We start from the raw sequence: 16,134 nt of genomic DNA, 5'->3' as shown, positions 1-16,134 counted from the left end.
ATTTCACTCTTGTTGCCCAGGCTGGAGTGCAATGGCACAATCTCAGCTCACTGCAATCTCCGCCTCCTGGGTTCAACCCATTCTCCTGTCTCAGCCTCCCGAGTAGCTGGGATTACAGGCGCTCGCCACTACACCTGGCTAATTTTTTGTATTTTTAGTAGAGACGGGGTTTCACCATGTTGGCCAGGCTGGTCTTGAACTCTTGACCTCAGGCAATCCACCCACCTCGGCCTCCCAAAGTGCTGGGGTTACAGGCATAAGCCACCATGCCCGGCTTGTAGAATCAGTCTTCTCTGCCTTGAAATTGTTTCTACCAACTCTTGGTCCCTTGGAATCATTTCCCTAAAACTCAGCATTTATTCAAGGACCCTGGAACATCTCATGTTATAATAATTGTAAAGTTAGGTCTAAAGCATTTTTTTCCAAATCTTTGCTTGTTTTTGTTTAAAAAAAAAAAAATCACACTTCACTAAACAGGGCTGCTAGGAAGCCCTGAGCTGAACTTACAGTTGACCTTACATTTACTAATGGTGTGGGATTTTACTGCATGCAATTTCTGCAACAACTTTTTCTATAGTCTTGTTTTATAACTATACCTCTTTTTATTTTTGTATGGATTTATCTATCCAAAATCTTATTGAACATATTTTTCTGAGCCACAGGAAGTACTTTTGGGAATGAAGTGGTGTGAATTTATACGGAACAAAAGCAGCACATTAAGAAGGACACCCACAGGTGGAGCACTTAGTCACTCCCACTGGCCAACAGCGCTTGCTTAGGGAGCCGGAAGAGGAAAGCTCATTTAAAAATATGGTAAAATCTATGTGTGAGATGCTGAGTGATGCTCTCAGACAAAACCCAAAGATGATGACATCCTTGCAGACACCCAGGTGTGTATTTCTTCATACTCTAGAAAATAATCAGTCAATGAAATGGATATTGTCTCTTATCGCTTGTAAATGTCAGTTTGGGGAACAAAAAAAATGCCACTTTATGGTGTGAAGTGCCTGTCTACAATAGTCCTTGCAGAGCGGCTCAGAGAGTCCATGGCATTAAAGATATGACAGTTACTGTGTATACAGTCAGCGGGGCAGGCGGCACAGCAGTATCTCCGAGTGGTGGGGCCCCACCAACACTCACACCACACCCCCTGCACGCTGCATATTCATTGGCAGGTGAGGGTGCTTTTGTTTTATGAACAATGTCCTCTGGTCTTTAGTGTGCATTGTGGTTTTCTTTCTTTTTTTTTTTTGAGACTGAGTTTTGCTCTTGTTGCCCAGGCTGGAGTGCAGTGGCATCTCAGCTTACTGCAACCTCCACCTCCCGAGTTCAAGTGATTCTCCTGCCTCAGCCTCCTGAGCAGCTGGGATTTCAGGCACGTGCCACCACGCGTGGCTAATTTATATATTTTTAGTAGAGACAGGATATCACCATGTTGGCCAGGCTGGTCTCGAACTCCTGACCTCGGGTGATCCACCCACCTCGGCCTCCCAAAGTGCTGGGATTACAGGCATGAGCCACCGCGCCCAGCCGTGCCTTGTGGTTTTCTTAATACCCAGCTTTGTATGAAGTCCTCTAAAACCCCCTTTGAGGAGTGTTGAATTACATTTCCATTTTCTTTCATTAGGAAGCTTTGTCTGGCCTGAAAAATAAAAACAATTTTATGGTTTCTCATAAAGGTGTAATTTTGCTTCACTCTTATTCACTTATTTTCACAATGGAGAGAATGAAATTGTTTCCCCACAGGAATCATAGTCCATTTTTTGCCTTTCATGTTAGTGATTTTCCCCCCTTATAGCTCCCTAAGAAAAACTAAAGCAATTTGAAAAGAAAAAAATGCAATCTTATAACAAAGTTGGCTTTGTCTTGGTAAATACAATGATGGATGACCACAACCACTTGAGTCCTTTTGGGCAAATGAATAATTCTCTGACTATATCTGAGAAGTGGAAACACATGAATTTACGTTCTGGTTCTTCAAATATCTTCTCCCTTTCCCTTCTTACACTGACCTCACTTGCCTGAAATCAATGAAGCAAATCCCCAAGGGCAGAGGCTAGAAGTTTGTGAGGCTTGAAGCTTATATGAGGGTCCTCTTTGAGAAAAACAATACAAAAATATCTTACTTTGACAATTTTTTACAAAAACATATGACCACATGAACATACTGCCCAAGTCCCTCCTGGGTCTTGGAAAGGCCCGTGCAAGAGAGATCCCTGAAGCTTGAACTTTATTGGCTTCACAGTACGTCCATTTCTGCGGGCACTGTATTGTGGCAAATGTCCATCTACACTGTGCATACTCGAATTTGCTACTTGTGTATGTGAACACAGGAACATAGGTAATGCCTATACAGAGAATAAATAGGAATATACAAGTATAAATATAAAAACACAAGATTACCTATTGAGTTTTAAATACACAAACACACAGATACTTATTTTTTTCTATTTTTGTTGTTTCTAAAGATCATATCCAGGCATGATCCCTCTTCTCCAGACTTTGAATTGTCTACCTGCATTTCAATGTTCGCTTTAAGGGGGAGGTAATCAATTTAGCACATTATCATTCAATCAGACAAGCTGACTCAAACACTGTTCTCTGAATTGGACTCATGCTGAGCAATCCTCTATTCTAGAAGCCAGGTGTGGGAGGTGGCAGGAAGGAAGCTGGTGCGGGTAGGGAGCCCATTGCCAGTAGACAGAGCATGGCTTGTTTTTTTCCCACCCCCCAAGCAGTTCAGATACTGGTTTGGAGGTCTCCATTGAGGAGGGTCCTCTGGGTCTCTGTGGTCTCATTCAGCCGGGATTTGTCCTGCTTACTGTCGCTCCGCTCTCCATCATCTGTGCCGCTCACCTTGACCAAGCAGAGGACATTCTGGAAGCTCTTCTTGAAGTTGTCAGATAAGAAGGCGTATAGGATAGGGTTGGCACAGCTGTTAGCATAGGTGAGGACCACCACAAAGTCAAACATGCCTTTAAGGGCTGGGGTGGGGCTGATGGCCATGGAGACGGAAGAAACGTTGAATATGTAGAAGGGAAGCCAGCAGAAGATGAAGACAGCCACCACGATGGACACCATTCGGGTGACCTTCTTCTCAGACTTCTTCCTCTTGGAGGAGCCCACTCGGATTCCAGAGGACTTCACCTTGATGATAATGAACAGGTAGCAAAGACAGATGATGGTGAGGGGTACCAGGAACCCCAGAATGAAAGTGTAGATGATGAACCCTGTGTACCAAGCCCCAGATTCACCTGGCCAGTTGATGGTGCAGCTGCTTCTCCCCCACTGGTTGCTCCGGAGCCCAGCATATATCATGATGGGCAAGATGACCAGCAGAGAGACTCCCCACACAGCCATGGTGATCATCTTGGCCGTCCGGGGTCTCCTCCACTTGGCCGACTTGATGGGGTGAACCACAGCCAGGTATCGGTCGATGCTCATGACTGTCAAGCAGAAGATGCTGGTGAACTGATTGATGCCATCCACAGTCATGACCACCCGGCAAATGGCCTTGCCAAAGGGCCAGTGGACCAGAGCCACCTGCATAGCCAAGAAAGGCAGACCCAGCATGAAGAGCTCATCTGCGATGGCCAGGTTGAGGATGTAAATGTTGGTGATGGTCTTCATCTTGGCATAGCGGAGGATGACGTAAATGACAAGTGTGTTGCCACACAACCCAATGATGCAGACCACAAAATAGATGAATGTGAGGACTGCATTGCTTGTCAGGTCGTAGTATGGCTCTGTCTGGTTTGAGGTGTTGGTTGACGCCACAGAGCCATCGAGGTCAAATGGAATGGATAGCCATGTGTGGCTTCCATTGAGTGGCTCATCCGCCATGTCCATGGCTGCTTTTCAGTCGTAGGCTAGTTCCAGCCAGCCCAGAGATCTTATTCTCACCTTAATGGACCCTGGAGGCCAAGGATCCAGTGTGACATCTGGAAGGAAAAAAGGAAGATTGGCCCGTCGGTCACAAGCTGTTTAAACTCTCACCAAATTTACACATTTCTGGTTTAGCCTCTCAGACATACTCTTAAATTGAAAAATGTATTATCTTTCCACATCAACATTAAGCTCTAGAGTTCCTCATCAGTGTGCAGACTTTTTGAGTTGTTTTTCCAATAGTAGGGAAGGGTTTGGGTTCAGCCATCATCTGCTGACGAACATGTGGGGGAGGGCTGTGGCTTCAAAAAGCACATACTTTGACCCCTAAGAAGTTGACTGATCTAAACTGCAGAAAGGCAGAGCTTGGAGAAGTTCAGCGCCTGACCTCAGAAGGGTCTGACACTGACATTCCTGGCCTCTTCCCTACCAGGAAATCTATGCTGACTTGCTGACCGCCTTGGAGTCTTTCCGTTCTGAAAATGCCATAGTGGAAAAAACCCAGACTCTAGAGGTAGAACAAACCGGGTTCCACTGCTGAGCCCGTGTGACCACATGCCTGGTCCTTAATGGTTCTGACTCTTATTTGTTCACATGGGGGTGTCATGAAGGTTAAATGATGGAATGTATGTGAAAATGCCTAGCCTTGCGTTGGGCTCATAATGGGAACCTCATAAGTGTTGTTTCCCCCCATGTTTTCCTCTACCATCTCATAATCTCTCATTTATTGAAATCTACCTACGTGGTGAACCAATTTATAGTCTTCAGTATTAAAAGTCTGGTTTGCTTTCATTTTTGAAATGTAGGCTTCAGTTTATTTTTTGTTTTTCTTCTATTTTTGTTTTCCAATACCTAATGCTTGACTTACTCACGAGCTCTTTCCCAAAGTCCCTAAGGGGATGCTGCTCCCAAGTGCTGTAACATCCTGGAGAATTTGACTGCCATTTTCTAATTAAGGACAAAAACGGAAAGCAGGTGTGGGACACAAGCTTTTTCACAGAAGTAAGCAGAAGGCTTCCAGCACTGATATAATTCATTCGCACCCACTGTTCCCTTGATCTCCCCAAGTGTCCTAGGTGGTAGGGATAATCACCCCCATTTTAGAGATGTGGAAACTGTGGCTTAGAGTTTAAGGAGCTCATTCCCATTCTCTTGTACATAATTGGTGGAGCTGGGATGTGAACACAGGCCACCTGGCCCCAAGTCTTTTGCACGTCTCAAGGCATCCCTTCTGCTCCTCAGTGGCCTAGAGACCGAACGGCTGATAACTGGGCTTTGGTTTGAAGCAACTGACTCCTGTGTTACTTCCTTGCTGAGAAAATAACTGGAGCACTATTGGCTTGGCTTAAGATCTAAAACAATAGTTCATCCCATAATTAAATGATTGATATACAGCCATTCAAAAAATATCATGGGGGTTGCGGGGGGGTGGAGAGGAGGCTTCTTTGTGCTGACAGCAGGGATGTAGAAATGAACAAACTTGGCTGGTGCCCTCTAGAAGGTGATATTTAAAAGGGGAGATAGGAAAGGAAGCCAGCTCATATAGGGTGGGCGTTGCATGAGAGACAAACGAAGGACTTAAGAATGCCTTCCTTTCCTGGGGGACTCAGAGGAGGCTTCCAAAGAGAAATGTTTGAGCTGGGTCTTGGGTATATGAAGAGTGAAGCAGGAGGACAGCAAAGAGGCCAATCTAGGAAGAGGCGAGATGTTCAAAGGGTGGCGTGTTCAGCAGAGTGGGACTAATTCACTTTGCTGACACATTTCCCCTGAGCTAGGTACTTTTCCTGGTGCCTGGGTGTAGATGGAAGATTACTTCTTAATCCTTGGAAAGACCGCAGATGAGTTAAAGGAGACTTGGCCAGCAACAAGTTCTTGAGGATCCTTGCTCACCTTTGCCTCTGATTGATTCTGAAATGCCAGGTGCATTGCTCGTTCCTTCTGTGCTCATTTCCCTACCACACAACTGTCTGTGAAGTGAGATCTGGGCTTTGTGGCTGACCATTTTGTGAAGTATTTGAGGCACCTGGAATTTCATGTCTGCATTGGGTAAAAAAGCATAGACTGGCAGCAATTAAAACAGAAGCTGTACAGAAACTGTTGTTAGTATCCCTGGATTAACTTGGGTAGTTTCGTTATCATTTCTAACCATCTTGTCAGTTGGTTTAATTCTACAGAGCCAGAATCCTATTCAAGCTGCCTGCAATTAGAGTGTACCTTATCATGGGGATTTCCAGGGGCCCATCTATATAACATGAATGGTCACACTCCAATGTCTGAGTAACACAGACTCCCCCTGGGCTGACAGAGCCCCTGTCTAAGAGCTTTTGGGCTAGGAACGACGATGGTGCAGGGAGTATAAGGGAGGGCTGAGTGTTGCTTTCCAGCCCTAACTCGGTCATTTTAACTGGAGTTTCACTCAACAGGACAGAATGCTTAATAGTAGCAACAGACAGGGTTCAGAGTCTTGGTGAAGGTGGTGGAGGTGGGAGGCTGGGGAGCCGGTTGAGAGTTGGAAGTCTCCTCTAAGCAAGAAATGAGCTTAAATCATGGGGAGTCTTATTTAACAAAGAAGTCAGCCGCTTAAGGTCTTCCAGAGACTTCTGTTTCATTTTTATTTCAGAGAAAGAATATTCCAATGCCAGGCAGCCAATTCTAGTTGAATTGTGGTTAAATTAAATATACAAGGAAGTTTCGTTTTCTGCATTCTTTGTTTTTCCAGCCCAAGAATTGTTAGATGCTGGAAATGGCTAGTGGCTGGTTTCCTCTGAACCATGTCCAGGCTCTATAGAGAGGAGGGTGAGAATGGTCTCATGCACCTGCACCCACTCCTCCCTTTTACATAGGGGCTGTGGTTACCAGCCCAAGAAATGAGTGTTGGGATGGCGACCGGACATCAGGGGACGTCCTAAATCCTACTCAGCTTCAGTTTCTCCTCTCCCCATCATCTTTCCCGCATTCACTTCCCACCCCCTGCCTCCCTCAGGGCCCGCAGAACCCGGCTTGGTCTCTGTGCGGCTAGAGCGAGAGCCCCCACTGGCAGGGTGACAAAAGCCCCTGAGGGCCACCGCGGCGCGTGAGCGCCGGGGAAAAGCCGGGGCAGTGCTGGCCTACGGGGTTGAGAAATGGAGGGGCGAGTGTCAGGACCGCGGAGCCGGTGCTCCCGGCTGGCACAGAAAGTCCTCCTCCTGGCCATCCAACACGCTGATCCTCAGAGCAAGGGTTTCCCAAAGAACTCTGTGCCATTTCCAGGAAGACGAGGCAAGAGCGGAGATTGTGGCGCCAGCACGCCCAGTATCGAAACGCAGAGCAGGGGTGCCGGGTGTGGGGGGGCGCTGAGGACAGAGACATCGGGGCGCAGAAAACAGTCGCTTGGGGGACTTGGCCAGCGGCTTTCGGGCACGGGCTATGCAGTGGTTTGTTCTCTCCAAACCTAGACAAACTGTCCTTTCTGTCCCGAGGTGGGGGACGGGGACGGATCCTAGATCGTTCAGCGTCTAGGGAGAGAAGCCCCTCTTTCTCCGCTCTGCGCCCGCCGCCTGCCTCTGGCAGGCTCGGATCTCCGGGTGCGCTCCCGCAGGAGCCCCAGCTGGCACCTCACGGCCTCGCTCCCCTCGCGCCAGGTCTCTTTTGCAGGGGGCTGGGAGAGAAGTTGTCACCCGTCCCAGCTACCACCTGAAATCTCGGGCTAAAGGGCACACGCCACGCATACGGGCATGAGGCTGCGAGGACACGTCCGTTCCAGCATACTCTACCCACAGCCCCCTTACTCAGGCAGGGGTACCCGTTGTCGTTCATTCCTACTACAATCACCCCAAAAGGCACAAGAGCGGAGAATCACGCACCGGGACCTAAGCTCAGGCACTCGGATGGGCACACCACCATCAGCGCAGATGCACACAGGTGCCCAAGTGCGCTTCTTGCTCCCTCCATCTCTCTTATCTCTCTCTCTCACACACACACACACACACACACACACACACACACACACACCCCTCACCTTTGCTTTTCCGCTGCAATCCGCTAGCTCCGGTCTCCGACACCCAGCGGCTGTCCCCGAGCCAGCTGGGCGCCGGGGCGCGCAGCAGCTTGGCTAGCGCCTGGCGCCGGACGTTTGGGGTTCCTGGCTCCTCGACCCTCTTGTGCCGGCTCCCGCTAGCCCCTCGCCCGTAGAGAGCTCCCCTAGCCCGCAGACCCCCGGCGCCAAGCCTCAGACTGGGGCTCTGGGCGCTGGTGGTCTTGCGAGCGCGCGCGCATGGGTGGCTGCGCCGCTTGGACTGGCCCAGCCAGCCCGGGCCCCTGGGCACATTTCCCCACGCCCCCCTCCCGCTACGTCACAGCGGCTTCGCTCCGCCCCCCCAACCCCTCCTCCCGGGTCCTGTAGAAAGACAGGGGTGAGACCGGCTGAAACGCCTGCGGGTGGCCGCAGGCAGAGCTTACAGACAGCCGGGGAGCGGGGAGAGAGGGGACCCGCCTGCGGGGGCGTAAAAGGTTAAGCGTTTTCGGTTTCCTCAAGACTCATGGCAAGGACAAGCGCTATTTTCCCTCTGATTTCACAGAATCGATTCCCTTCCACCCAGTATATTCTAGGCAGCTGGAGTGGCGGCCGGGGTGACCCAGACTTACACCGGGACCTCTGTGATTTCCTTAGCCAAACAAGTTAGCAAAGCTGTGTTTACCGTGGGCCAGCCCCGGGCGCAGGGCGCAGGGCCGGGCTAAGGGTAGGGAGAAAAAGGGCTCAGGGGACAGCGCTTCTCCATGCAGTTCCCAATGAGCGCAGGGCGTGTAGACCCGCACCTGGAGTCCAAGATTCAGTCCTAGGAGCCATCAGAGGGCCAGTGGAGGTCGACTGGTCCCAGCTGTCCCTGCGTCCCACAGCTTGGAGGTGCAGCGGCCATACAGGTGGTCCCCTTGCTGTAGCCACGTCAGTCAGCACTTGCTGGTCTGACCCAGCACAGTCTCTCCTACATGCTGTGAGGGAGCAAAGGGGAACAGGCAAGAAGTGGGAGTCGCATGGATTTGCAGCTGTTTATTTTTGACTGTGATGATTCAGCCTCTTTTCCAATAGTTTAATAAGTCATAATCAATCCTGCAGCCTCCCCTTCCTCACCCTCCTCCAAGTACATACATACATACACACACGCACACACACACACACACACACACACACCATCCCCAGTACAGTTTTAGAGGATGTGAAAACAGAAAGCAAACCCCAACTAGCTTTCTCTGTGAGCTGAGCTGCCTTGATTTGTCCATCCTATTATCTGATTTCCAATTCACCAGGGAAAAGTAAAAGTCCAGAAGCTGTGTGGCAGGTGGGGTGAGCCCTAGAAATAGATGAGCGACATGGGAAAGGAAGCACCAGGTACAGCAGCAGCCACCTCTCTCTTCTACCTGGGCCAAACCGTATCTTGGGGTACCCACTGTGAGATGGGGATCAGGAGTTTCCATCTCTCTCTGAGACACTGGTCATGATAGGGCTTAAATCTTGGCATCCTGGAGCTCAGGGCGAGATGGAAATTGAGTTGCAATTGCCTTAAGTTCCAGGAGTCAATCTGGGAGCCAGCATCTCTTTTAGACACGTGCATACAAGTGGAAGGGCTGGGGTGGGTAGCTCACTAGAAGAGGGCTGTGTCTGCTCACCGTCAGTGGGAAGAGGGAGAGACAGAGAGGTAATAATAATATCAGGAGGGCATCATGGAATTGCGCTCAGGGGAACTCGGCATCCTCTGGCCACACAGTTGCTACAATGCCTGTTGCCACCTCCAGTTTAAAACCAGTAACCTGACTGGTTTCCAGGAAAAGGAGGAAGAGCCAGGAAGTGCCCACTCTGCCCTCAAATTCCTTTCCTTTGTACCATGTTATCTCTTAAAAGTTCTCAAACTGTTAATACCAGATTTATGTTTCATTAAAAAAAATAATAACTGGAGCCAGCAGAGTCCGAGATGATGCTGCTGTTCTACCCTGGCTGCAGGGACGGGTTGATCGTGCAGGAGGGACAGCCCTGCCACCGCCTTGCCTGCAACACGTGCCTCTGTGTGCACTTCACCCACAAGGTAACAAATTGGAAGTACTCAAAGCTGAAAGAAGTGGATGATGGGCTTGGGGGAGCAGTTGCCTGGGAGGATGTTGACTGTGCTGCAGAGCCATGTCCTAAATGAGAACCTCCTTGTGCTTACTACATGTAGCTTCAGACCCGCTCTGCAGATGAGCCGAAGACCACCTTCTACCAGTGCTGCAGGGCTCAGTGTGGACACCACTGGAGGGATTAGGGCAAGGACGACCCAGCTGCCTGAGTGTCTGCTTACCTCCGGGTAGATGCTCAGCTGGGAATATGAATCGTGTGTCCTGAGGGTCTTTGCTGGTGTGGTGGAAAGCTAACCCTTTTAAGGTGAAGAGTCAGGGTGTCAGGAAATGTGGCCTAATCGCCAGTCAGTGCGGATGAAGTCACTGATGTCCAGGGAGATTTTCTGTGTGGGGAGGGGACCCATAACTAAGTATGCTCTGTTTGAAGTCCTGTTCGTTCTTTCTTTTCTTTTTCTTTTCTTTCTTTCTCTCTCTCTCTCTTTCTTTCCTTCTTTCTTTCTTTCTTTCTTTTTTGAGACGGAGTCTCACTCTCGCCCAGGCTAGAGTGCAGTGGCGCGATCTTGGCTCACTGCAAGCTCCACCTCCCGGGTTCACGCCATTCTCCTGCCTCAGCCTCCCGAGTAGCTGGGGCTGCAAGCACCTGCCACCACGCCTGGCTAATTTTTTGTAGTTTTAGTAGAGACGGGGTTTCACTGTGTTAGCCAGTATGATCTCGATCTCCTGACCTCATGATTCACCCACCTCGGCCTCCCAAAGTGCTGGGATTACAGGTGTGAGCCACCGTGCCTCACCTCTTTTTTTTTTTTTTGAGATGGAGTTTCACTCTTGTTGCCCAGGCTGGACTGCAGTGGTGCAATCTTGGCCCACTGCAACCTCCACCTCCCAGGTCCAAGCGATTCTTGTACCTCAGCGTCCCGAGTAGCTGGGATTACAGGTGTGCGCCACCATGCCCTGCTAAATTTTGTATTTTTAGTAGAGACGGGGTTTTACTATGTTGCCCAGGCTAGTCTCAAACTCCTGACCTCAAGTGATCCACCCACCTCGGGCTCCCAAACTGCTGGGATTACAGGCGTGAGCCACCATGCCTGGCCTAATTTTTATTTTTTTGAGACAGAGTCTCACTCTATTGTCCAAGCTGGAGTGCAGTGGCGTGATGTCAGCTCATAGCAACCTCTGCCTCCCAGGCTCAAGGATTCTGCTGCCTCAGCCTCCAGAGTAGCTGGGACTCCAGGTGGGTGCCGCCATGCCTGGCTAATTTTTGTAATTTTAGTAGAGACAGGGTTTCACCATGTAGGCCAGGCTGGTCTTGAACTCCTGACTTCAGGTAATCGCCCACCTCAGCCTCCTGAATAGGCTGAATAATCCCAAAGTGCTGGGATTACAGGTGTGAGCCAACACATGTAGCCCTGTATGCGCTTTAATGTGGATGACCAAATAAAGCAACATTCCCCTCCATGCACTTTCCTTGTCAAGCTTTCCCCTCCTTATCAGATAGGGCAGACCCAGCCTGGAGAAAGTACTGATGCACCCACGTTGGGCACACCTGTCTTACTGCAGCTGGCTGAGTGGGCTCTGAACAACATTGACCTTGACAGCAGAAATGTGTCATCTAGGATGATTGTTGATTTTATCCAGAAAATGTATGCCTCCTCTCTTCTCCCCTCCCCACCTTTGAAGGCCTCCAAAGAGCTGATTGGGCTGCCACCTGCACTCAGGTGTCAACCTCAAGTTCCTAATCTGCCTTTGGCTCCCCCAGGCTATTTTGACTCTGCCTCCATCTGCTGAATGAAGTCTGAGCTGTAATCCACATGGGGCTACCTCTTCTTCTACTGCAGCTTGGCTAGTAACTAAGTAACAAAACCTTGAGCCAGAAAAATAGAGGGGTTGGGGAGGAGATAACCTTCCAACTGGCTTGTTTGATATCTTTAAAGCAATTAAATAGCACCCTTCCCTCTGTTAGCAGTTATCAGAGAGACAATAGGTGGCAGGAAATTAAGAAAAGGAGGAGGACAAAGGGCCAGGCCAGTGTCCAGCCCCTTCCATGGGGAGGGGCTGCTCAGTTCACTCTTTCCAAGAGAGGTTCATAGTCTAGGAGCTCCACAGGGAAGACACAACTCCCAAATAGGTCATTATGTCTCTGAGTGGCTTAATAAATTAAATGGGGGAAATTGTTAGTCTGCAATCAATTTGGTGAAAGTAAGTATTGCAATTAAGCCTGGAGGAAAGCAAGAGAGCCCTGAGGGGAGGATTGGATGTGTTTGGGAGTGTTATATACCAATCTGAGCATCCAATGTGGTTTTTATCATCTTTATGGGAATGCCAGGGTGAGGTCTGCCATTTCTATTGATGAGAAAAGAGCAATGCTCCTGCCGTGGAGAACATCAGATGTCCGGTGGTTTGAGGGGGCGGGGGAGCAGATACTCGGCATGGTGATCGTAGTACCTTGGCTTTCTGGGACACTCCTGTTTTTAGCTGTTCTTTCCCTTGTCCCCCACAAACCATCCGCATTTTATGAAAATGGAAATGTCAGCATGCAAAAGCCTCTCTGATACCATGGGTCCTGATGTTTAGTTTGGAAAATATAGAATATAGTCACCATATCACTGTTTAAAAATTTGAGGGCTGAGCACAGTGGCTCATGCCTGTAATCCCAGCATTTTGAGAGGCTGAGGAAGGAGGATCACTTGAGCCTAGGAGTTTGAGACCATCCTGGGCAATATAGTGAGACCTCATCTCTCCAAAAAAAAAAAAAAAAAAAAATTAGCCAAGCATGGTGGTGCACACCTGTAGTTCCAGCTACTTGAGGGGCTGAGATGGAAGGATCTCGTGAGCTCGAGAGGTGGAGGTTGTAGTGAGCCAAGATCATGCCACTACACTCCCGCCTGGGTGATAGAGCAAGACCCTGTTTAAAAAAAAAAAAAAAAGGAGGTTGCGGGGGGCATGTGGCATAGTCGATTTAATAGTCTCTTCAAATACACAAAGAATTCAAATGAGGATCTTTCTTCCTGTCTCTGTCCCCTAGCCCTCAACAGCTATGAGTCTGGCATGGCGTGTCACCATTTTTCTCTATTAGCAACCTCGACCCTCAGGGAATACATTGGCTAAGTGAGTGAGTAGGCATTAGAAGCTCTTTGGAAACCACCCCCAAACAAGTCTAGAATCAGGAATTGTGGTTAGAAGACACTGTGCTCTAGATAGGATTCCCTTTTTTTCTTCTCTCCCCCATTTTGGCAGAAATGCATATAGACATAAAATCCTGGAGCCAGAAGGGCCCTTAGACATTCTCAGGTTTATAGCCTACATCCCATCATTATCCAAGTAAAGATACCAGGCTCAGAGAGGACAGGTAACTTGCCCAAGGCCACCCAGCAAGGGAGTGGCAAAGTCAAGAGTCAAATCAGCTCTTCTGAATCTCGGACTCATGCCCCTTCCACAGGGACCCCACCCGCACGGGGTATGAAAGCTGGAGGAGAGAGGAGTCCCCAGCTCCCCCACCATCTGTCCCAGCACTTCTCTGGCACCAGTACATTCTTCCTGATAACCACATCTCTGCTGCTCTTACCTGGCCCAGCTCCTCTTTTTCAGTGCCATGGTGACAGAGTTGGAAAACCTCAGGCTGTCTCCTGCTGTGACTTTTTCCAGAGTGTGCTTCTTGGACCACTAATTCTCAGAGCAAGATGCTATGTAGAAAAATTGGCTGGGCATGGTGACTCATGCATGTAATCCCAGTACTTTAGGAGGCCAAGGCAGGTGGATCCCTTGAGCCCAGGAATTCGAGACCACCTTGACCAACATGGTGAGACCCCTGTCTCTACTAAAAATATAAAAAATAGCCGGGCATGGTGGTGTGCACCTGTAATTCCAGCTACTTGGGTGGCTGAGGCACGAGAATCACTTGAACCTGGGAGGCGGAGGTCGCAGTATGCCGAGATCACACCACCGCACTCCAGCCTGGCCAACAGAGTGAGATTCTGTCTCTCGAGAAAAAAAAAAAAAAAGAAAAAAGAAAAAGAGCACAGGCAACTCCGGGAAATGGTGTACAGCTGCACATTCACCATTCACCCCATGTCCTGCAGATTCACATTCATATATATATATATAAAAATAGAGAGAGAGAGAGAGAAAGAGAGAGATAGGGTGTCACTGTGTCTCCCAGGCTGGAGTGCAGTGATGTGATCTTGGCTCACTGCAGCCTCGACCTCCTGGGCTCAAGCCATTCTCCCATCTCAGCCTCCCAAGTCACTGGGACTATGCCCGGCTAACTTTTGTATTTTTAATAGAGATAGGGTTTTGCCATGTTGCCCAGGCTGGTCTCGAATTCCTGAGCTCAAGTGATCCGCTGGCCTCAGCCTCCCAAAGTGCTGGGATTACAGGTGAGAGCCACCGCGCCCGGCCTCACATGCTTATTATAATGTCCATTATGTGCAGGGCGCACCGAGTGTTTCACACACCTTTTATCTCATTTAATTCTCTCAACCTTTGTGGCACATGCCTTTATCAGTAGTAACATTGGTATTTTGAGAAATCTTGCAGTAAAGACAGCTGTTGATCTTTAACCCAGTGTTTCCCAACTTATTTAGCCATGGATTCCCTATGAGTAATTTTCCCTGTATTTCCCTGAGTAATTTTCAACACCTACTCTGTGCTTACTGTGTGCCAAGCACTGTGCTAGATGCTTTCTATTAACTCATTTAATCCTCACTGTAATCCTATGAAATACCGTCAGCATTATTAATCCCCCCTTTTTGTGAATGAAGTAAGCAAGGCACAGAGAGGTTAAGTACCCTGCCCAAGGTCACACAGCTAGCAGTGACAGCTTAACTACCAAATCCTGAACATAATTATGCAGAGCAATAATCCATTGGCAAATGGGACTCCCACCTTCCTTAATCATTCTTAGAGGCTGATTACAATACAAGAGAGACAGTCCCTTCCCCGATCGATAGCCGCAATTGTTTGTTGTGTTGTTGTTTGAGACAGTCTCATTCTGTTGCCTAGGCTGAAGTTCAGTGGCTTGTTCGCCGCTCACTGCAGCCTTGACCTCCTGTGCTCAAGCAATCCTCTCACCTCAGCCTGCTGAGGAGCTGGGACTACAGGCATGCACCAGCAGGCCTGGCGAATTTTTTAATTATTATTATTATTTTTTGTAGAGACAGGGTCTCACTATGTTGCCCAGGATGGTCTTGAACTCATGGGCTCACGTGATCCCCGCCATTCCCACCTCGAACCTCCAAAGTGCTGAGATTACAAGTATGAGCCACCACCACCCCCCCGCCCCCGCCCACAATTGTTTTAAGCCCTTCTCCAGGCAGTTACTTTCCCATCCTAAGAATGTCTTTGTGGATGAGTTCTGGATTGTTTCCAAGTTCTCTGAGGCTCTGACAATCATCCAGGCCTCCTAGAAGAATTTTTTCCTCTCCCTTCCAGAATGACCCAAGTGACCGAAGTGCCTGGTGCTTTCCTGCTGTGTGACTCCCTCCGCCCCCATCCCCCACCAAATGCTGAATTGCCTGATTAGCCTAATCAGAAGAGCAGCCTCTTCCCCAAAAGAGGAGCTGCTGCTGGGGGGCTGGGGGGGATTTATAGACTCACAGCGGCAGAACGCCCCTCTGAGAGCACCTGTCAGGGCTTCGAGACAAGGCTGCTACACAGGAAAATCACCTGGGGAGTTTTAAAACTGAGGGTGCCCTGTCTCCGTCCTTAGCAATTCTCATTTAATTTTTGGCATGGGGCCCAGGTAATTTTTTCAAGCTCCCCAGTTGATTTTCATGTGAGCTAGAGCCGAGAACCACTGAGAGTTAAACTGTCTCGATTCTGATGTGGAGAAACTTTAGATTAGGAAGGGGGAAAGACTGTCCTGGGTCAGGCCACAAGCAACTCAGGAGCTCTCCTCCCCCAGGGAGGAGACTGGGGACTCACACTGCACTCCATCACCCTGGGAACCCTGTTATCTGGGCAGAGGGCGTTCTGAGCAGGGTTTGTGCAGCCGTGGGGCCTGGGAGTCTCTGTTCCATGAGCAGATGGAACCAGTTTTCTCTCTCATAAGGAAAATCCCCTTCAACTACCTCTCCTCTCCTAGTGAGATAGCAGGGTAGACACGTCACCTCACTTCCCTTTGGCAAGATGCACTGGTTCCTGTAGAATGGGTGTTTCACAGCTTGT

At 49.2% G+C, this 16,134-nt stretch overlaps 3 protein-coding genes across 3 annotated transcripts in view; 2 read left to right on the top strand and 1 right to left on the bottom strand.

Moving 5' to 3' along the window:
• SLC39A11 (solute carrier family 39 member 11) overlaps window positions 1–16,134 on the top strand; it is a 564,735-nt gene that overhangs the window by 20,534 nt on the left and 528,067 nt on the right. The gene's annotated exons all lie outside the window — the stretch shown is intronic.
• Window positions 1,232–8,183, bottom strand: SSTR2 (somatostatin receptor 2). Its single transcript, XM_002827777.4, has 2 exons — window positions 7,883–8,183; window positions 1,232–3,941 (listed from the first exon to the last, which is right to left on the bottom strand). The coding sequence occupies exon 2, from the start codon at window positions 3,847–3,849 to the stop codon at window positions 2,740–2,742; it is 1,110 nt and encodes a 369-aa protein (XP_002827823.1). The 5' UTR covers window positions 3,850–3,941; window positions 7,883–8,183; the 3' UTR covers window positions 1,232–2,739.
• Window positions 9,543–10,491, top strand: LOC129051111 (DNA-directed RNA polymerase III subunit RPC10-like). The gene is given in 1 exon segment (XM_054535714.2): window positions 9,543–10,491. A coding segment is annotated over 1 exon segment (327 nt). The 5' UTR covers window positions 9,543–9,830; the 3' UTR covers window positions 10,158–10,491.

This window comes from Pongo abelii, chromosome 19 (genome assembly GCF_028885655.2).
Source record: "Pongo abelii isolate AG06213 chromosome 19, NHGRI_mPonAbe1-v2.0_pri, whole genome shotgun sequence".
NCBI classification, from domain to species: Eukaryota; Metazoa; Chordata; class Mammalia; order Primates; family Hominidae; genus Pongo; species Pongo abelii.
Note: the sequence above shows the minus strand (reverse complement) of the source record. Positions and strands in the feature narration are given on the sequence as shown.